At 35.8% G+C, this 22,937-nt stretch overlaps 1 protein-coding gene and 1 long non-coding RNA gene across 2 annotated transcripts; one reads left to right on the plus strand and one right to left on the minus strand.

The window, feature by feature from the left end:
* Window positions 1–1,520: 1,520 nt before the first annotated feature.
* Window positions 1,521–6,508, minus strand: LOC133724662 (uncharacterized). Its single transcript, XM_062151442.1, has 6 exons — window positions 6,279–6,508; window positions 5,263–5,784; window positions 3,633–3,757; window positions 3,044–3,358; window positions 2,766–2,935; window positions 1,521–1,951 (listed from the first exon to the last, which is right to left on the minus strand). The coding sequence occupies exons 2-6, from the start codon at window positions 5,575–5,577 to the stop codon at window positions 1,551–1,553; spliced, it is 1,326 nt and encodes a 441-aa protein (XP_062007426.1). The 5' UTR covers window positions 5,578–5,784; window positions 6,279–6,508; the 3' UTR covers window positions 1,521–1,550.
* A 656-nt stretch (window positions 6,509–7,164) lies between these two features.
* LOC133737124 (uncharacterized) lies at window positions 7,165–8,482 on the plus strand. Its single transcript, XR_009859807.1, has 3 exons — window positions 7,165–7,673; window positions 7,766–7,881; window positions 8,248–8,482. It is a non-coding gene; the product is annotated as an uncharacterized LOC133737124 (long non-coding RNA).
* The last annotated feature ends 14,455 nt before the right edge of the window (window positions 8,483–22,937 follow it).

Consider the following 22,937-nt stretch of genomic DNA (forward strand, 5'->3'; position numbering starts at 1 on the left):
TCTCATTGATAACAGGGGCCTCTTTATATAGAGGATTACAATGCATAGAGTCTCAATCATACAAGGAAAGATAATATCTAGATTCTTCTAATTAAACCCTATTACCACTAGGTCAAGTAACCTAGAGTTTGGGTCAAACACAAATTAGGGTTTACTTGAACATGCCCTTATTTTAGGCATTTTTATTTTGTTTGTCTGCTAAAATAATGGTTTCAGTGTTTATTACATGAGGAAATTGAAATTAAGTTTCTCCCTGAATTCAGGGAAAAGATACATCAGATTAATGGTCTAAACCCATATATTTCAATAAGTCTAGGGTTGTTTGATTATGTGTAAAGCGATGGGGGGACTTAACGTTAGTTTCTTTTTTCATATAAAGGGTATTAGGGGAAGAGTAGTGGAAAGCTACCAAGTATAGAATAAACTGACCATCTGAGTAAGACTGTAATGCCACATTCACAGAATCACATCAATGTTAAAGAGATTTCTAGTTTTGCTAACATAACTAAGAAACTACATGATCTAATTAAGTTCTTGAAATAGGGTGTCACGTGAAATTATAAGTTTAAGGGGCAATTTGTGAAAACCGAAAACATAGGTATAGAATTGTGATCTAAGGGTAGCTAGTAATCTAATTTTTCTGGTGTGCATGGTTAGAAGAGATTGGATTAATTGAAACCCTGGAGCTGGAATGATATAATCTCTTATTTCAATTTACAACGATATATTAGTACACATTCACTCTTTTGGATTCAGGACGGGATGGCAAACTCTCTTATAGGATACAAAACTGGGACCAATATCGACCAATTATGGATACAATAACCTTATATATGTGGTTAGAAACTCGGTTCAACCTCTTCATCTTCTTATTTTAGTTAGGTTATTTTGATATGATGAAGATGAAGCTTCTTCAGCTGTCAATACATGTATCTAGCTAATAACCACCTCCTTCCTTCTCATCACGGATGTGATAAGATCCATCTTTAATTATTACGAAAAAAAATAAATAAACAAGCAAAAGGTATATAAGGGAAAAAATATTTTAGCCTTAAACAAAAAAAGGAAATTTGTATTAATTGCTTGATTCTCTTAGTAGATATTATTCCCTCTGAAACTAAGCAAGAACAACTTTCCTTTCAAAAAAAAAAAAAAGCAAGAACAACTTTAACGCGTAAAGGGTAGTTTGGGTAGTTCAAACACTCAGCAGTTACAGTAATTTACCAGCACATTAGAAACAGTAGAAGCAAGAATTCACAATAGCAGTATAGCACAAAAGACGAGGAGCACACATTTAAGTGATTTGGATACAGTATATATATAGCTCATTCATACGTTCTTCAAATTATTTCAGATAGCAGTTTGATTTATTGTCTTTGTTCTTATAATTCTTTTCGGATTATTATTAAGAACATTAAACAATGAGAATATTATTGGGGGCACATGCATTCAAAATTAAATTAAAAAAAAAATTAAGAGTGCAGAATCACGTTTGGAGAATGTCCACAAAAAAATACTAGTTGCTCAAAATTCACTATGATGAATAATGATTATTTACTCTCTATAGCAACCTGGTTTCCTCCGTGATTAATTGAAATACGAGAAAGCTTCAGTTTAATGGCCTCAAAAACTGCATTTTGCCTCTCTTCATTTGTCAACCACAAAAACAAGCAACGATCAATCATGTCCTTGCCGCAGCTTAAAGGGGAACCTCCCTTCCCAAACCTTGTAATCCTTGCTAGATTTGAATCTGAAGGTTCGTCAGCATAGTTCTCTAATATGTGACTAATGGCACCACACCAAATTGGTCGAGCTACTTTAAGAAAGTCACGCAAAACCAAAACTGGAAGGTTCACACTACCCAGCTCAGACTCACCATGTCCACCTTTGCCATGGTAATCTGACCCTCCTAGCTTCAGAAGACCGTAAGTATCAGCTAGATCACTGTATGCTGTCAACAGAATAAGCAGATAAGATGAGAACCGAATGAAGAAATCTTTAGGATTGTAAGCATTCAAATGCCAGAAGCCAGTAATGAAGGGATTAAAGGTTATAGAACCAAGAGGCTCTACATGACAATTCATGCCAGTTGAAAGTAATTACATCCAGAATATCACTTAAAATTGCTTCATGTCTCACGGAGTATCTGGCGTTAACACTTACTAAGAACACTAAGAGTCTTAGTAAAACATACCAATTTTCTAATCTATCTTAACTCTTTAAAGGATATGTTTGGTAAAACTGTAGGCGCATCCCGGGGCCCCTAATGTAATAAGGGATACCGGATACCATATGAACTGATAATGGTCATTTCATATCCTTCGAAAGCAGATTAATGATATCCAAAAGTGTTGGGCAACAACCACCCGATCTACCCTATATGTCCTTGATTTAAAAAAAAAAAACTTAAAACACTGCTTTACCATAATATAAAATTTACATATAGGGGTAATTTTTCTCTTTAAAAAAATTACAACTCATTTAATTTATTACAGCCTACAACATACTTGTATCTATACCCAACGTTCATTCTCACTCTCATCTTACAGCAACTTATACACCTCACTACATATGGATTAAAAAAAAGAAAAAAAAAATTCAAATTTCAATATAGATAAAAATATGGAGGATGTGACGAGAAGTTGAGAACGTAGGTTAGATGAGAAACTAGTAGGATCATAGTATCCCCACCCTATCGAATAATTTCAGAATATTACCATTTATTCAGCAGTCTAAGATAAAAAGTAGATTTTAAGATTACATACCAGTCAGTTTTCCATCACTTCTGTAAACTTCCATCCCATGAAGACCAGCTTCTTTCAAACTTCTGATGATGGCAACTGTATTTTTCAATGCCCATGGATGAGCTAGCACAGCCACACCTCCCGTATCACATATCATTTTTATTGCATCCTCTGTTGGCGGTTCACTTCCCCTGAACCCAATGAAATGTGAATCTTTTATTACAAAGGTTTCTTAGTCATACATATACACAAAAGGTAACAGCATGTGTGTGTATGTAACAATAAGCTTAGAATATTACGTAGCATATGCAGGTCCACCATCGAAAAGATAGCGGGCAAAAGCTTGTTTCAGATTTTCCACATAACCGGCTTCAACCATGGCTCGGGCCACATGCAATCTCCCAGGAGCAACTCCCTTGCCTGCAACCCTTGCAACATGCTCCCACGTAAGAGGAAACTTAAGCTTGTTCAATTTGGAGACCATATTCTTTGCACGAAGATAACGACCATCCCTTATATTAGACAAGAACTTTTCAAGCTCTTCAAAACTTGTTGGCCCGCAGCTGCTGTAATATGCAAGGATGTGCACTGGTTCCTCCGGTTCAGACTCTCCTCTGAAACCATAGTCCCAAAATCCATAGTTATTGAAGAACTAAACATATAAAATTAATCCGATAAAACTGATTTATTTGATATTCTCTTGCATTTTCTTGGAAAAAAACAATTTTTATGAGAATAAGGTACGGCATTCTGTAATCGTATATCATAAACTGATAAAATTGAAACAAGGAAAAGAAACTTGCACGGAAGAAGGTAAATCACGAGTAACCAATGTAATGGTTTGCAGAGTTTGATATCATGCACAAGGCATAACTTTGGATAATTTACCTTGGTTGGAAAATTGTACTGATTTCAACACCAGGAATTATCTTCATGCCAAATCTCCGAGCTACTTCTAGGGCCTCAGGGATGCCAGACATTGTGTCATGATCTGTCAGAGCAAGAACTTTCACCTGTTATAAGCAAATATACTAATTAAACCTCACTACGTTTCAGTATGTACTCAGTTGTTCTCAAGTATTATTAATAACAATTTTGCTAGCTAAAGAACTTCTGATACTCAATTATTCAAAATTAGGAATTACAATTTTGCTATGCAAAGAACTTTCACCTGTTATAAGCAAATATACTAATTAAACCTCACTACGTTTCAGTATGTACTCAGTTGTTCTCAAGTATTATTAATAACAATTTTGCTAGCTAAAGAACTTCTGATACTCAATTATTCAAAATTAGGAATTACAATTTTGCTATGCAAAGAACTTTTGAGTGTTCGGAACATGTATAAATTTGATGCATTGTGAACATCAATTACACCACAAGATTAATGCAGAGAAGAAAGCTCAAGTATGTCTTTTTGATACTACATCCAATTCCAATGAAGGTATATCAGTTTGCCTCATTTTGACAATACAAAGAACTAGGTATGTGAAGTTGTAGACATAAGAGATTAAGACGTCCTTGTTCCCCCTGTTTGACAAGGGCAGTCACTAAGAAACTATGGTGCACATTACCGATTGCATGACTGTACTATCTAATTTTGAAAGATCACAATACAGACCAACCACTTGCAAATTATGGCTCAAACAGTAAGCTGACATGATCCTTTCTGGGTGCTCAAGAAAGCTAATTATATATATATATATATATATATATATATATATATATATATATATATATATATATATATATATTGGCTAACGGCTTCTACCATACAGTGCACGCAAGCAGTGAAAACAATTGTCAGCAAATACAAGGTTGGAATCCATCAAAGACAGTGGTTTCTTAACATCTGGAGCGGTCTCAATTAAAAAAATAAAAAAACGCTATGGTTTACTTTTACAGTTTGTAGTTTGCATCATGTTTCATATACATGCTCTGCTGACATCTATGAACAATCAAGTATTTTCCAGCATGGGATTGGTAATTGGTCCCACCATCCATATATACCATACCTCTATTGATGACAGTATAGGTGAAACTAAATAAACGACGGAAAATTCGCTCTGAAGCGTATAACTCAGAATAAAGATACAACATATGAGAAGGAATTATGATATGAGGTGAAACATTATATGTGTCTTTTATACTAGGTGAATATATATATATATATATATATATATATATATATATATATATATATATATATATATATATATATATATATCTTATAAGTCACTACTTATAAAGAATTAAGCCCAAAAGTATATGAAAAATTTACAATATATATCATTTATATTAGGTGATAATGATATATAGTTCTCAATACATAAGCCAGATACATAGACAGAAACCGATACCTATTTAATCTTCTCAATCAATCTGATATAGAAAATTAAGCCCAAAAGCGAAACATAAAAAATAAAAATAAGAAACGGATCCAGTTTTAGGTGTCCAGCTGAAAGACCAATATAAGCCAAACTGTTGGACGAAAAGAATAAATGCAAGCAGAACTCACCCCATTTCCATGAGCCCTTTCCACCAACTTGGAAGGCGAAAGAAAGCCATCACTGCATTTTGAATGTGAATGCAATTCAAACACTACCTTCTCTCCACCTCTTCCGAGAGTCTTCTGAACCCCAAAATCATCCACAACACAAGAAGCTGCAGTGGAAGCCGGTGAAGAAGCTTGATCCAAATAAACCCATTCACTCACAGACTTGAAAGCCAGAGTCTGCTCAGTGGTCATTTTCTTCTTACTCCCCCCCACGCTTTTTCTTCTTTGTTTTCTTGGGGCTCTGTTTGTTGGAAATACTTGGGGTGTGAATGACATAACTGTCGCCCATCCCTAATTGGAACAAGCAAGACTGTGGTTTGATGTTCTGGTTTGTTTATTTAGACCATCAGTCAATCTGTCTATCTATAGCAACCTATCTCTTTTGTGGGCTAGTTTGTCTCTATTTAAATACGTGGGGGGTGACCTTCTGAGCTGGTTGAAGCCTCTGATACCTTCACAACCAGCTACGATTCGAGGTTGTGCCTGGAAGAGATACATAAACGAGAAGCTAAAAATTACAACGAAAACCAGTTGACAGAAACATGCAAAAGCAGAGCAACCCATGATAAATATACAAAAAGAAGACATATGGGAAATGGAGAGCTAGTTATTTGACAAGTTCAAAACTTGGGATTTCAAAAATTTGTAAACAATCAAAATGTGTCTTCAAAAACATTCATCCTAATCAATTACTCAACTTGGGTCTTCCTCAAAACAGATACTGAATCCCACAGAATCAATGGTAAACCTTTTTCAATTGAACTTTGAGAATTACTTTTTCCAGTAAAAATTAAAAGTCCGTACACCAAGCTTGACAGACCTATGAACACATTGTGAACAAGGACAGAGACACAAGTGAAGCAACATATAAATCTCTCAAAGTTGAGGTAAGTGATAAACATAGGAAAGGAATCAAATCCAATTCGACGAGACCTAGTTCTCTATTCAAAACAAAAAGAGTCCCCAGAATCACATACCTTAACCTCGAATGGAACTCACCAATTCTGTCTTCGTGTTGGTGCGGCTCCTTTCTTCTTCTGGGTTTTGCCTTCGTTCGTTCCGCAAAACTGGGGCTTGCTTTTGTTCCAGACTTCCAGTACAAGTGTAATAATACTCTATAAATCAAACTCCGGGTTGACCCGTACGAGTGAGTCGGGTTTAACCGCGCTCCGCCTCATCTGCTACTTTTTGTTTTTGGTCTGCTGGTTCCGGGGGGGGGGGGGGGGGGCCTATTCTACATATACTACAGCTGGGTTTATTATTTTCGACTGTTCATCACTGTTCACCTGAAAAAGACATCTTTGCCCTTTCATTGTTTCTTCAATTGACGGTTGCCAATTGGCGAGTAATAAGCTCCTACAAGTATTTTGTAGGCCTAGTCGAGCTAAATGCCTGTGTATGCACTCTAAGTGCCTTGTCTGATCTAGCGAGGCGACGATCCATTCTGATTAAATGGGAGCAACCTCCTAGTGGCAGAATGAAACTAAGTGTCGTCAGATTTATTTTCCGACGGCAACATAGTAGGAAAGCTGTGAAATTGGTAATTATGCTTCGTTGTAATCGAGTTATCTTTCCGTTATGTCACCGCTATTTCAAAGCAAATGGAGTAGCTGGTAGAGCACTCTTTGCTAGTTGGTGTATGCTAGAATACATATATTTTATAGAGACTCCTGCTATTATTTTGGGACGTTCTCTAGATGCTTATTGTAATCCGGGGTTTAGACTCAATGTCCCCCCCCCTTGTATTCGGCAGTTTCATTAATCAAGACTTGAGGGCAGCCGCCGCACCAGCCCTTTATTTCAAAAAAAAAAAAAAAACTCGGTTTACTATTTTCGATTGTTCATCACTGTTCACCTAGAAAATACATCTTTTCCCTTTCATTGTTTCTTCAATTGCCGGTTACCACTTCTGAGAGATTCTATTTGTTTCAGTGCAAAGACAGAGAGAGACTGTGAAAGGAAAAAAAGAGTGATCGATCTAGATTTGTTTGACAAGATCGAGGTGCAAAGATAGAGAGAGATTGTGAAAGGAAAAGAGGAGGAATTGGTGTTGGTTTGGTTGGGAAGAGGTACGTGGATGCCAAGATTTGGATCGACTTTGGGAAGGTCCTTTCAGCAAGAGAAGAGGTGTATGTTTGATTGCAGAGACGGAGAGAGACTGTTAATATCGTTGGAGAAGAAGCTTTGAACCTAGAAGAGAGGACATCAGTTGATAGCAGGTAATTTAGAAAGAAGAAGAAGAGGGATTTGGGTCTGGGTTTGTTTTGGATTGCTTATGTATCTTCTTTTTTTTGTCTACTACTGGGTTTTTGTTTTGAAATGCTCCGGGGAATTGCAAGTTTAGTCACCGTGTTGGAAGGAAGAACAACCGGGTAATCAGTGTTGAAATTAAGATTGACTTTTTATGCTTTGCCTCATTTATCATTGATGTCAGTTATTAATGTGTAATTATCTATATTTGCAGGTGATTGTTTTGAGCAAGAATCTTGGTTTCCTGTTGTGACTAAACGTTAAGAACTGCTTTGCTTATTTTGGCCCTGCAGCACTCAGATCAAACTGCCTAATTATGCAACTGACTCTGTGAGTTAATTTCTCCAAAGTTTCATTCAGCAAAGTGGGAAATTTTGGATTATATGCAGTTTCTGAAATGTGCATATGGTTTGATGGCTGAAATACAGAATTGTGATTCGATTCCAATGCTTTCATCGCATAATCAGTTTATATATGTTGCATCTGATTAGGCCATACTTTGCTTCTCACACTCTATTAATGTGAGAAAGTGCATTATACTTATGCTTTTGATGATCTCCCATTCTTACAAATAAATGGAGTGAAGTATATTGATTACACGCATTTTTATACGTGTAATTATATCTAAAATATTAGAATTAAGTTAATTCTCAAGTAAATTATTATGTAATTAATTCATTTTTATTTATTGTGTAGGAAATAAGCGGGATTGAGGAAATCAAAGGAAAATGACGCAAAATGGAGCAATTTGGAGTTTTTAGCAAAAAGACGAAATTGTGGAAATCTTAATTAAGCAATTAAGTTAATTGACTAATTATGCAATTAAGCTTAATTGGTTAATTAAGCACAAAATGTGCAGCTATGTTGTTTAATTGCTTAATTGTTAAATTGCTTGTCACTTCATGGTAGGGCTGTAAATAGGCTCGATACAGCTCGTGTTCGACTCATATTCGGCTCGATTTTAACTCGTTCGGCTTGTGTTCGTAAAATAAATGAGCCGAGCTTGAGCTCAATACTAAGCTCGATAAAAAAACAAGCCGAGCTTGAACAAGGATATATTCGGCTCGTCTAGCTCGTAAGTAGCTCGTATTTTTCATGAGTAGTTCGAACTTGTTAAAACTCGACTCGTTTGTTAAACCTCGACTCATGAAAATTTATAGTATAAATAAAAATATAAATTTTTTAATCTCAAAACTTTAATTCGTTTTATTACCTTCCTTTTTAATTGGAAGAGAATCTGAGAATTTAAGTAAAGTATATTACAATAATCAAATTTGGATTATTATTTTAAATTTTCTTTCTTCCTTTCTTATCTTTATAATTTAAAGTCAAATGAGCTAAGCCGAGCCTATTCAAGCTCGAGCTCGTTCAATAAATCGAGCCGAGCCGAGCTTGAGCATGGAAAAAAAAATTCAAGCTTTAGCCTGGCTCGAGCTCGATAAAAAGTAAATGAGCCGAACATGATCACCCTGGTATTTGCTCTGACTCGGCTCATTTGGACCCCTACTTCATGGTCTGTTGGCTTTGTTTAATTCCTTTATTTTCTTTTGTTTTCTTAGCCGTAGATTTTCCTGGGATCCCTCGCACCCATTATAATCCAAGCGCCCATTTGTTAGCGAGAGAGAGATATATATACAACCATCTCTACCACTATGAGGGACTGACACCAGCGCCGCACTCACCATTCTCAAAGGAGCCCTCTCCTCTCCACCCTTCCATTTTTCTTATTTCTTTACTTTTCTTTTGGGCATTTGGAGAACTATTCACACAAAGCTTCAAGGAATCCATCAAAGTTTACAAGATTCAAGACTTGGGTAATTGTGAGAGTTGTAATTCAAGACTAGTCATGCTAGCTTTTTAGCTATTTGTGACTATTCTTGTTTTCTCATATTTCTATACTCTTTTCTTTTTGAATTTTGTATCTTTGATGTTCATAATTATGGGTAGTGAGTAATTTTCTTGAATTTTGTGTAAAAGATGTTTAATTTAATGTAGTGATGCAATTTTGTTAGGATCACAATGTGTAGTAGGCCAATTGTTACGATCCCCGGGATCGTAGCCATGGAACGACATCGCAGAGGAAAGGAATTAAGATTAAATCTAAAGAAACTAAGAAGATAAAGACTGATTTTTCATTGATGCCTCAAAATGGCTGGAATACAGAGAATATAAGATGGATGGTATTGTCCTTGACACTACGGTAGATCAACACGTGTATCAGGACCACAACTGAAAATGGGCTGCTCTAAATGGGTTCAGGACTTATGGGCTCATGCATAACTATTGGCCTAGTACACATTGTGATCCTAACAATCCTCCCCCCTTAAAGAAGGCATGTCCTCATGCCTTGGTAAAGAACACTGTAAACCGCAGGTCGATGTAGCTCTTGTATCTGTATGCTGACCAAGAGTATTGGTATAGTAATAGCCTGTGAGTAGAAAGAGTGACAGCTTCTTAGTAGAAAGAACATTTGTCACTGCAATCGTCCTACTTGTTGCATCCGAACTGGTGCCATTATACCGAACACTATCAACATCGGAAAATGATGTTTTTGTGCCTAAAGGAGGAAAAAAAAAAGTGACTTGAGGTACATATGCAAAGCTAAGCTCTTTGTTTTTGACTTAACCACCAAAATGCTTCTATCAGAGTGTTGTAGAACCTCATTCCTAGCCCACATTCCTCATATTTTAGTTTGTCAAAAACACACTCTACCATCTGCCAGTTAGAGTTGCCATCATAGTCTCCCTTGATCATCTCCTCCATCACTTGATGAATATCTGATACCCTATTTGTGAGCATCTCGTTCAGCAACTTAGTGACATCATCCCACTAGTCAATCCTTGCATAAACAAGATGCATCATGCAATAGCACATGACGTTGGGCAATATCCCTAAAGCTTTAATCTCTTTAAAGTGCTCCTCATACTCATTAACAAGATCTCCAAAACTCTGTTGCCCACTGAACACATGCGGCTTACAAGTCTTCTCAAAAATTGCAGTGATAACCAAACGTGAAATTTCAGAAATTTCAGAAACTGCAGTGGTGGTAAGTGCATAGGGCCAACCTTGAAGACTTTCACAGATCATATTAATTTTGGTGGCATGCTTGCAAATGTTTCCTTGCATCGACCACACAGTCACAAAAGGAAAATTCTAATCCCGGAATCCACACTAGATGTATAATGTTACAGTTCTTCTGGCTTGAAACCTTGGCAAAGAGAAGGCTTTTATCATCCATGGTAACAGTAGAATAAGAAATTTGCAGTACCCTGTGCCAAGACTTAGAAGCAATACATTCTTCATTGACGTTTTGAAAAGAACCACATTTATCAGCATATTGGTCCAGCCCGTAGCCTGAGTGCAGCTCTGTTGTCAACTTGTGTACTAACGAATGAACTCTTTGGAGTGTTCCAAGATGTGAATCAGCAAACAATTTCACTTTCAACTCTACATGATATGCTTCAATAGCACCACATGCCTCCTGATGCGCAAAATTAACTACAGGTGTGAAAAGGAAGTGTAAGGCCTTGAGAACAACCACTTTACATTCAACTTGAGGCACAGACAACATAATCTTTGTTTCATTCTTGTGTTCAGAACAACCCCATGTAGAAATAGCTCCCTCAAAATTTTGTACCATGTTGTCCTTGAAGTTTCTCAATACAAACATAAGATCACAGTAAGAAGAAATTAGGTAATATGCCCATGTACAAGTGGTGTGAGATTGTAGTGATATCACCTTTGCGTGCAGCGAACACATGTTATAGTGAGCCATTTGTGAATCTGAGTTGTTAATGTGCAAGTCTTCACCAAAATAAAAAACAAGTCTAGTAGCAAATGCTCCAGTGGGAGTGATGAGAGATATTATCAAATAGCATAGCTGGCAATAATCAAAGATAGGCTTCAAGAGAAACCATTGTGGCACCAGAGTAAAAAATGGAAATTTAAGAAGTGAAGTGCTCTTGCCAATATTGCTTTTATCTTCAGGAATCAACAGCAAGCAAGCATGGAAAGTTAGGTGCACAATAGGTTGAATAGCAATTGTAGTCATTAGAACCACTGGACAAGAATGGTACCCCGAAGATGAGAAAGCAAAATTGATTTGGAGAAAATCAATAGTTTCAACAATAGAAAAACTTCTTGGCTGAAAGATTGCTCTAATTATATTCTCAAAAATGACACCCATTTCAATTGTAATGATTATTGTACCACGGGTTTGTAACAGAACTATGTCCTTGCACATTTGAACATACCAAAAAACACTACGTGGAGCAGCATGAGTTAAATTTCTATGAGTCATCCCACAATTAATGAAGGTGGGCTTTACCTTTGGAATCAGCAAGCAAATCATCACAGAGTCAAACCTGAAAGAAACCATTTGTGCAGAGGTTGTTGGCTGACAAGGATTTACCTTCAACAAGATAAAGTCACGAAACTGACAACTAAACACTTGAGGAATAACCCTTGAATAGAGAGATAACCCTTTTACCTTTGACATTTGAATGAACATGCAAAGAGGAGGTTGATTTTGTGCACCTTTGATACCAGAAACAAGTTTTTCAACAGCTTCTTGTTTGAGCGGCTCAACCACTAGGAACAATTTGGACCCACCTTTATGAGCCACATTGCTAACCTCAATTTCAACATCAGAATCTTCTTTAGATCTCATATCATACTCTTTTTGACAAGGAAAACTATGCAAGAGTTCCTTTGACTCCTGCCCATTTATATTCTCAACTGGAGCACATATAGGATGAGATCGTTCTCCATTGATACAAGGAACAATCTTATCAATTGCCACAATTGCACAGTCCCTATTTCCATCGGTAACGGTCATCTGAGGATTCAAGAGAAAGTCAATATCATTGAATTGTGACATAGACTTGAAAAGCAATGGAGCCCTCTCAGCTGACATAGATCTTTTATCTATATGTTGTTTAATTGTTGGCCGGGGAAAATTGCCGCCTGACAAGTCCGTTGAATCATCTCCAATATAACCAGTATGAATATCAGTGTTATCATAAAGCAACTCCTGAAATTCCTTGCTTTCATCTGGGTTGAATCCATCTATTACACCTTTTTTATCAATTTTCCAACTAGTATTAACACCACCCACAACTTCCATACTTTGATCACCACAAACTAATGTAGCAATTGAAGCAGTAGGTGTACTGCCCACAACATGATTCATACTAGCATTATCACTAAATCCCAATATCACATCAGTGGAAGACAAAATCAATTCACAATCGACAGGGGTTCTACGAATAATACCATTATTAGCAGGAATAAGTGATGACAAAGCCTCAGTTGTAGCTGCAATTAATTTGGGTGTTGATGACGGTGGAGTATCAACTTGGCTCGCCGGAGATTGCGACGAACCCCTCAACAACCGTAGCTCTTCCTTGAATTCAGATATGAAGGTATCCATCGAGCTCTTCAAAGATTTTGGCATCTCACACAGCTTAGCATCTGTGTGTTCTTTATGAATTTGTAATTCGCCGGAACCTCGTGGTGGTGACAGTGGTTTCTCAGCCCTCTTAAGCTTGACCGTAGGCTCAGGTGTGAAAGAGGAGTAGGATGAATCAACAATTTGGACCTCCCAATTATGTACCCGGTCAGTTTCAAGAGAAATTCGGTCGTACTCGGGTATGGGACGGAGTCGGTTTGGATATGCAATTGTATGTGGTTGCTCACAAGCGGGAGGTGGAGGAGCAGAATGGTAAATAGGTTGTGTAGTCATGGTTTTTGTGGGGACAAACTGAGAATAAACACTGGGAATTGATGGTTCATGTGAATGGCTTTGTGAAATTGAAGGATGAATCCATAGATTTGGGTTAGGATGAGGTGAGTGGTAAGTTGGGATGTATGGGTCACGAGGAGTGGTGGTGAGAGGCTGCTGAGCAACACTTGGAAATCATTTAGGGAATAGGTGGCCATTGATGATGATTGCGGAAGGGTTGAGTTGCAATGGTGGGTAAGGGTTTGGTTGCGATGAAAATTGGGTAAACGCACAGGTAGAGCTACCGTAAGGATGATAAGGAGCGTTATAATACCCGTCGGAGATCCCACCGCCGTAACCCGCCGAAGAAATGCCCAGTTGCGGGCTCTGATACCAATTGTTACGATCCCCGGGATCGTAGCCATGGAACGACATCGCAGAGGAAAGGAATTAAGATTAAAGCTAAAGAAACTAAGAAGATAAAGACTGATTTTTCATTGATGCCTCAAAATGGCTGGAATACAGAGAATATAAGATGAATGGTATTGTCCTTGACACCACGGTAGATCAACACGTGTATCAGGACCACAACTGAAAATGGGCTGCTCTAAATGGGTTCAGTACTTATGGGCTCATGCATAACTATTGGCCTAGTACACATTGTGATCCTAACAAATTTTCATATGATGGATGTTTATATCAATTATTGTTGGGTTGAAATGCATGTCTAGGAGCCTAGTCAACTCTAGAGTGTGTATTTTGAGCATGTCTAGGACGGAGTTAGAGGCTTAATCCTCTCTAATTCCTAAGCTAGAAACCTTCAATTTCGTATTCGAGGGGTTATAAGCATGGTGATTTACACCCGTTGCCTGATTGCACGGGCGGGTCGCTTAGTAGTCTAATTCCTCGATCTCTAGGCCTCTCGATGTGAATTATGGATCCTTGAACCGGCTCTAATTCATGTCAAGTGAGTTCCTACGACCCTTGAACCGGAGTAGGAATACAATGAAAGAGAATTTCAGTCCTTGAGCCTTGAACCGCCTTGGATATGACTACCGCCGAAGTAGGAAATTTGCATCTAGATTAGATTAGCTTCTGACACATAAGATTTGGGTGAAGGAACTTCCCTATCACCCGACATTCCCATCTATTTGGTTTACACTTTTATTAATTTCTTTGCATTTTTATTAATTGTTTTACATTTCATGACATTTTGTTAATCTAAAATCATCTCTCAAAATATTGAATTCCGACTTATTGTAGAAAATCATCACTAGACTCTTAGTTTTGATTAGGCTTTGGTGAAAACTAAAGCCGAGCATTGCTAAGGCTTGGTGCCTTAGATTAACATTTTTATTTGTTTTATTTTCCTTTATTTGCTAAGTGTCTTTAGTTCCGACTACTCAAGGATTGTGGGTTAGCCACTAATCCCCGTGGTACGATAACTTTGGGCTAAATACTTCCCATACTTGACACGATTCGTACACTTGCGAGAGTTTATGCATCAAGTCATATATAATGTCCAATATGAATTTGGCTTAGGCTTTCCAGATTCAGAGTTCCCTTTCACCTTTGACTTGATAATTACCTTTTTGATTGAAGATATATATTGTATGCAGTAAATTGATAGTAAATCCATGGATGTATTGGTTAAGTAATCACAAAAATTATTAGAAAAAGAGACAACTGTAAATATCATAGATCGCTGAAATGTATTATATCATGTGTTCTAGCCGGCCTCAAATTGGTGTTGTGATTTGTATTTCTTCATTGCTAACACGTTAGTGAACTTAAAACATACTTTGGACTCTTAAAAAGTTTGCAAGAATATTGGATCTCAAAAATCAAGTTCTTCCTATACATTGTACAACAGATATTTAATATGTTAGGTAAAAATACAGGTACTTTCAAGTCTTTGCTGTGTTTTAAATAGAGTATCGACTATGTCTATAGACAAACCAATATCAGCAAGAAAACTTTTAGCACCAAAATAGACTTAAGAAGAAAAATGAAAAAAACAGCAACTAACAAGGTCTCACACTCTCACCATCTAGATCCCACCTAACCACAAATGTAGATCTAATGAATTGATACCTAAGAATCAAATTACTAGGTGCCAGATTTTTGGTGTGTCAAATTTTTTTTTTTTTTTAAGCTTTTGCTTCTAGTTCGAGTAGCTTTGTGTTAAAGTTAGTTTTGACAGCTTTATAATTAATTTTGAAATTTCATTGCCGTTTTGTTTGGATTTTCTAGATTCTATGCAAAAAAGTGTACACGTTATTCTTCTACTGCTGTTCCTCTATGTATAGTTTGCTATGACACCCGTCTTTTGCTCTTATTCAGGTATGTGCGTTTTGATATAGAATTGATGTGTTTACATTGGTATTCATTATTGGTGGTGATGTAGATTGATTAGTATTTTGAGGAATAGTTGTTAATTCAGTGATCATGTGTTTGGAGGTGCTCTTTGGTTCAGATTTTTTGTACTCTAGTCATGATGATATTGCATATACTAATTTGTGTAGAATGATATAAACACAGAAGAAATGAATTGCAATGCGTTGTTTTGAGTTTGAACTTGATAACTTTTTTTTGAATGAAATTAGATAGTCTCATAGAAATACATGATCTCATGGTTGCTCTAGAAATTGTTAAGAGTAATCCAAGTCATATAAAAAATTACACTGTAGTCAAATGAATTTTAAAAGAAGGAATACTTTGTTAGTCGTTATCTTTATAAATACTAGAGTTTTGCATTGGTTACTGATTTTCTGCACTAGAAATCATGACTCAATATTTGAGGTGAAAACCTCAGGTTTATAACAATTGATGATGTTTTTACTTTCATCATCATCTAGCTAGCTAAGTGTGCAGGGTCTGTAAGCATCTTCTGTGTTTGTGCATCTAAAGTATTATGATATTCTGTAAGTACTTTTCTTTTATTCTGCAGATCTCAGCAACAGTGTGTGACACTTCTTTAGATGTTTCGGCTTCAAATATAAATATTCCAGGTTGTTTGTTTATAGCTATTGAAATTTTTTCCCTAAATTTTTCTTTAATTAATGGTTGATATTGTTCTTTTTTCAAAAGTGAGCACAATTTCTTAACTAATGGGAATAATGATGTCGATGTTACACATTTCATTTATCATTATATCCGTATAGTCTCAGTATATTTATTTGTTGCAGAAAGTCACAGGATACATGTGATTGTAAATGAAGTTTTGTGTTGATGCATTTTTGACACTAAACTATTACAGAATTTTGAAAATGTCACTCAGCAATGTTCATGCTTGATAATATGTTTCTCAAAGTAAATTGAATGTTAGAACATAGACCTGTTTTCACTCATAAGTCAGATTTTATGTATATGTAGAAAGAGTTAAAGACCCTGTCTTGAGTTGTCTAATAAATTATAATGAGGTGCTAGTAGCAACACAATGGATGGTGAAGAAATCTGTAGGATTAACAATTTTCCTTATTTTTTACCATGTCATCTGATTTCTGAATTTAGCAGAAAAACAGAAGCAAAAAATGAAAAATTATCTTTATGTTTCTGCTTTTATAGTCATTTTATATGAACTTGAGTTTGTTGACACAAAAACTGCCGTTCATATAGATGAAGTCCAAAACTGCAGTTCAAGAAGCATCTAGAAGAAGTCCAAAACGTCATATACAAAGGTGATATGGATTGGGAGTCATTTTTGGCAAGAAAAGATGGATAAAAATCAGATTTAGAGTCCGTATTGGATGTAGATTGAGTTTTGACGAATTTCCAAGTATTTATCTAGAAGACGTCAAAAAGGGAGAGTTTTGAGGAGAATCTACTTGGTATGCAATCAGAAAAGGAAAATAAAAGAGAATATTTATCAATTAAAGTTTCCTGATTACATAAATATTGCAAGATATGCATCAAAGACAAATCCGATTCAAATCAGGAAATCTTCCTGTGTAGATCAGTCAACTTCGAAAGAGTCCTGAGAGCAGCTCAGAATGATCCAGATTATGATCCTTATATGGTTGGAAATCTACGGATGTCTAGTTTCCATATATTTTTACGGTTGATCAATATCAATTTTTTAGAATAAGTTATGGCTGATTTAGCACACGAATGTCAATCTGCCCGAGAATCTGTTTTGTGCAAATAAGGAGAGTTTTGGATGTGAATATATTTTGGACGATCTTGGGAAGGTCTCTACTCCATATTTGGTCTGATTTTGAGGATATATTGCAGCCATGATGATGTGGACCAATGAGAAAATTCAAGTGGAAATCTACATCAACACAAAGAAGGAAATTGAATCAGAATTGAAGACAGAGATCTTGGCATGGGTTGACGTCTAAAGTTTCTCTATATATACACACACCTATGTTGGATGTCCCAAGCATCTTCCTTCACCTCATCTAGCCATCTCTCTCCCTCTATATACGTCCATCCCTTCCACAACTCTAAAATCTCTCAAACCCTTAATCAAATAACGCAATCCTCCCCTTTTCTCTCTCAAAATTTCGTCATCCTCTCTTCAAGTCAAGAAGCCGTGATCAAACTCCATCAACACATCTCCTTGCCGTGGTCCTCATCTTGCCTTCACCACCTTTGAAGCTTTCTTGCATCCTTGAGATCTTCAAAAGTGTAACCATGTCCTTTTCTAGTTTAATTTCTGTTTTCTTCTCTTGTAATTCAAAACAGATTTTTGTTTTGTTATTTTGGATGTTTTGAATTCTTGTTAGATTAAAGTTTGGATGTTAAAGATTGATTTCCAATAACCATGATTCCATGAAGCATGTTTTGTTTTAGGTTTTTCAGATTATAATTTTTGATTTCAGATATGTCTTGATTGTTTGTTGATTTTGTGCTTCAATCCCACCTTTTATGTGTTCATGTTCTTTGGTGCTCAACTTAGAATTATAAGCATGTAATTGCATCCTAACTAAGATATGCTAGCATTCTAGGTCTTAATTGCTTAAGTGGAAGACCTATGATTCCTTAGGTAAATTAACAATGGGCTTTTGCATGATAAGATTAGCATTCTAACTTGTTGTCTTTGCTTAAATCAATCAAACTTCCACATGTTTTTAATGCGTTAATTGTGTTTTGTTAATGAATTGATCACTCACTAGCTTTGCATGATTAATAGGGTTGATTATGGCGTGTTCATTTAGTTAATCTAATTAAGGGAAGTAATAAGGACTTTGTATGCGTTCATCTCCGTTCTTGATTGATTTCTTTTTATGACATGTTTGATTCGAAATTTATGTTTGATAATCTGCTTAACGTGTTAATAGTTGTTAATTATATCTCTACTTCCTCCATTCATCTACTTCCACTTTTATTCAGATTTGTTTGATCACTTGTATCATATTTAGTAGTTAGATTTAAATACAAACTCTTATAAATCCCCTTATCTAGTAATTTTTGTAATTATATACTTTTTTTTATTTTTGTTTTATATTTTGTGAATAATACTTATTTGTTTAACGTTTTTGACAGGAAGTATACCCAAATCCTCGGCTTAGAACGATACCCTACTTGCTCTTAACTACAATCTGATGCAGGGTTTTAAATTGGCACTCACTTTGAGCGTATCATGCACCTCTTATTTATACATTTTTGCAAAAAGGGTCCAATCAAAGTTGAGCAACCAAAACCAACACCAACTTTTCTTGAGAAATTATTAGATCCAAAAAATGGTTCAGAAAGCAAACTTTTTCGAGAGAATATTAGAGTTTAGGGCTAAATACAAATTACTACCCTGTGGTTTAGGTCCAAAATCAATTCAGTCCCTGAACTTCTAATTTCATCAAAAACACCCCTGCACTTTCAATTTTGATCTAATAGGTCCAATTTGTTAGTTTTCCGACAATTGAGTTATTTAACTTGTTAACGTGGCTCATATATGACCTATGTTTTATGATGTGGTGTCGAGGTGGTCTGCATAGTCAATTTAAGATTGAGTCCTACTATTAAAAATAAATAGTTTTTCAACAAATAATCCAACTATAACTTGAACCCATAACAGAATATTAACGAATTGGACCTATTAGATCAAAATTGAAAGTGCAGGGGTGTTTTTGATGAAATTAGAAGTACAGGGACTGAATTGATTTTGGACCTAAACCACAGGGTACTAACTCGTATTTAGCCCTAGAGTTTATAATTCGATGTTTTCTTTTACATCAACGAGAGTAACAATTGATCGTGAAATAAAATTGGATCAGGTCCTTATGTTTTTAAAATTAGCAGTCAAGTACATCATTTAATAGGCTCTATATTACCTTCTAATGGACAATGTCCTAAATATGCTCAATTGTATATATATGATACAAAAAATGAGATTTCAAATCGTATTAATGCTATTGATCCAGCTCATGTTAATCAAAATATTAAACCAGACACTGTTGCAGGACTTATTAAAATGTTTGATGAGATTAATGAATTAGTAAAAGAATTTCGAATGAGGAGAGATAAATTTGAAAATCATTTAACATTCCTAAGAAGCTGAAAGAAATCTTTAACATCCTCAAGAAGAAGAATGACCAGGATAACGGTGATCAGAATGAGGAGGAGCTGCATCTAAGAAGGAGAAGGCTGCATCTAAGAAGAAGGAGGTTGCGTCTAAGAAGAATGAGGAGGCGGCAGCAAAGAAGGAGGCAGCAGCTAAGAAGAAGGAGGAGGTAGCGGCTAAAAAGAAAAAAGCTGCTGACACCACCTTGTATGTGAAGTATTTTTAGTTGGTTGGGTGGCTTGCCGACATATTATCACCCCCTTGTGGTAAACCGGACTAAGCTAAGTGTAGCTAGCTCTTACTCACAGTTTCCAATTGGACTGGCTAGTCATCAAAACTTTTGTTGGGGGCTATTTGGTCCTCCGAATCATCTGGTCAGTTTTGCAAGTCCTTAAGATGGTGGGGATCTGGAATAGTGATCTGGCACTGCTACAAATCTTTTTTGAGATTGCAGGACTGATACATTAATTGAAGACCTTGCCAACATATTAGGGTTAAGACAAAACAGGGTACACCTAGTACAATATGTTTATAATTAATGTAAGGGAATGGAGAGAATGGTAGAGAGACATTTCTCGTGGAGTAACGAAATTCCTTTTTGCATTTGGCATAAGCTGTTTTGTTTGAACCGATGACTAAGATGTAAATGATTGGATCATTTTAAATATATGAAGTTTCATTTTTCGGAATTGGCATGTAAATGATTAAATCTTTGCAAATTTATGATGTTTCCTTTTTCTTCAAACTGTTGGGTTTAATCTATTTCTTTATATACTTTGAGTACTTTCATAAACTGATCTAAGAGGAAAGAAACAGTCTCTCTTAGAGTAATTTCATGCAGAGATTCTTGCTGGATATTGATACGTGCAAAAGCAATCGCCAATTTTATACCCTTTAAAGATGTCAAACGTTAGTATAGAGTAAGCAGGGATAGTTCAAGCCGGGGATTGAGGGTACAACATATAACAAACGAAATCAAAGAATCAAAGAATACAATTCACACGAAATTTACAAGAACACAAAGTTTACAAGTACAATCATGCATAAAATTTGAACAACAAAGAATTAAAGAACAACACATACATGTAGCACGAAATTTAGAGAGCAAACAACAATAGAGAGCAACGAATTCTAAGTATATATACACATATATTTCGAAACAAAGAGAGCAATACAAGTTAGAATGGGTTTTAGAAATCCTACTCCTACTTATATACATTTTACAAGTCATATTCACATTAGGAATCCACATACAACAAGGATTACTAGTCATACACTAATTAGGAATACAAATATTAGTAGGAAACAAATTCTAAACCAAGTCAAACAAGGAATCCATGTACAAAACTAATTCTAACTACTTTTCCTAAAAAACACCAAAAGAATCCCTAAAATTTAGCAATCCCTAAAAAAACACAAAACAAATTCCTAAAAACCACCAAACTAATTCCTAGAAAACACTAAGAGTATAATTCGGCAAAACTTAATTCCTAAGCTATTATTTACGAATTTAAAAAAATATTTTCAGATTATTAACTTGATATTTACTGTTTACATGCTACCTAAAAACCTAAAACCAATTTACACATATACACAAACAAGCAAACGTAAAGATGGGGGTTTTGAAGATCAAAATATAAATTTTTAGAAAACATAAAGATTGAAAACGTTTTATATACATAGGTGGGAAAAGAAGAACTTTTGGAAAACAATTCATCAAGAACAATTCAAGATCAATCCATTCATGCAATCTTTTTATCTTATTAGTTACCATGGAACGTTATCAACCAAGAAACAAAGATCAAAGCAACCAATGTCCCTTATTTTACTTTCCTTTACACAATTGATCAAGCAACGCACTCAAACAATATATTTCAAAAGCAAGTATCACACAATCAACGCAATTTGTAATCTCATGTTTTCGAATCGTTAAGAACGAGTGAAAGTTTAGTCACTAAACATGCAAATCCAAGTACTCAACGCAAGTCAATTCAAAGCATGCATAATCTGATTTCGACTTATGTCCTAAGCCTTTACTACTCAATTGAATTAGGGTTACAACGCATAAACCTAATTACTAGCTTCAATTACATGCAATCATTCTATGTTTCGAACCAAAGAACAAGAACACATAAAAGATTTCAATCAAACAAAATCAGATCATCATTCCATAAATTCGGCAACTAACAAGAATCAAACACACATAAACAAATCAAACATCGAAAAGAACATCAAAATTGAATCCAAAAATCAGATTACATACTCATGGTTTTGGTTTTACACAAAGAAAATCAAAAGCAGAAATTCTATCTAAAAGAACACTAAACCGTGAAGAAAACATATGGAAGGTGGTATGAACAACCCTTAGTCACGTCCCAAAGATCCAAAGCAGCTCCAAGGTGATGGCACAAGGTAGAATTCACGGCAAGGATGGAGGATGGCACGACTAGGAACTTGAAGTTGCGAAAACCTGAAAACTCAAGAGCACAAGTGAGAAATCGAAATTGTGTAGAAAAAGTGTAATCTTGAGACGTCAAATACACTAGGTATATATAGGGAGACGTCCCAAAGCCTCTCCCAATTCGTTTCTACTTGATTCTCCAAGTTCGTGTTGATTTAGGACTTTGTTGTTAGGATCACAATGTGTACTAGGCCAATAGTTATGCATGAGCCCATAAGTATTGAACCCATTTAGAGCAGCCCATTTTCAATTGTGGTCCTGATACACGTGTTGATCTACCGTAGTGTCAAGGACAATACCATCCATCTTATATTCTCTGTATTCCAGCCATTTTGAGGCATCAATGAAAAATCAGTCTTTATCTGCTTCTTAGTTTCTTTAGCTTTAATCTTAATTCCTTTCCTCTGCGATGTCGTTCCATGGCTACGATCCCGGGGATCGTAACAATTAAAAAGGAAAAGAAAAAAGAAAAAAAAAGAAATTAAAAAGGAAAAAGAAAAAAAGGAAAAAAATAAATTAAAAAGGAAAAAAAAGAAAAAAGAAAAAAGAAATAACTGAGGGGTATATTGGACATTTCACCCAAGGCGAATTCCTAATTTCCCGCGGAAAGGACCTATTAGACGGAAATTGAGACCTCAGTGACTTTTCAGATTAAATTGGAATGTCAGGGACTGAAACGATGAGAGAGGCATAGTACA

This window comes from Rosa rugosa, chromosome 1 (assembly GCF_958449725.1).
Source record: "Rosa rugosa chromosome 1, drRosRugo1.1, whole genome shotgun sequence".
Lineage (NCBI taxonomy): Eukaryota > Viridiplantae > Streptophyta > Magnoliopsida > Rosales > Rosaceae > Rosa > Rosa rugosa.

Excerpts from the sequence above, each read along its gene's own strand:
- LOC133724662 (XM_062151442.1), bottom strand. The coding sequence starts at position 5,577 with ATGTCATTCACACCCCAAGTATTTCCAACAAACAGAGCCCCAAGAAAA. Across the intron at positions 3,359-3,632 it reads AGTACAATTTTCCAACCAAG|AGGAGAGTCTGAACCGGAGG; the intron begins GTAAATTATCCA and ends CTATGGTTTCAG. Across the intron at positions 1,952-2,765 it reads AAGTGATGGAAAACTGACTG|CATACAGTGATCTAGCTGAT; the intron begins GTATGTAATCTT and ends TTCTGTTGACAG.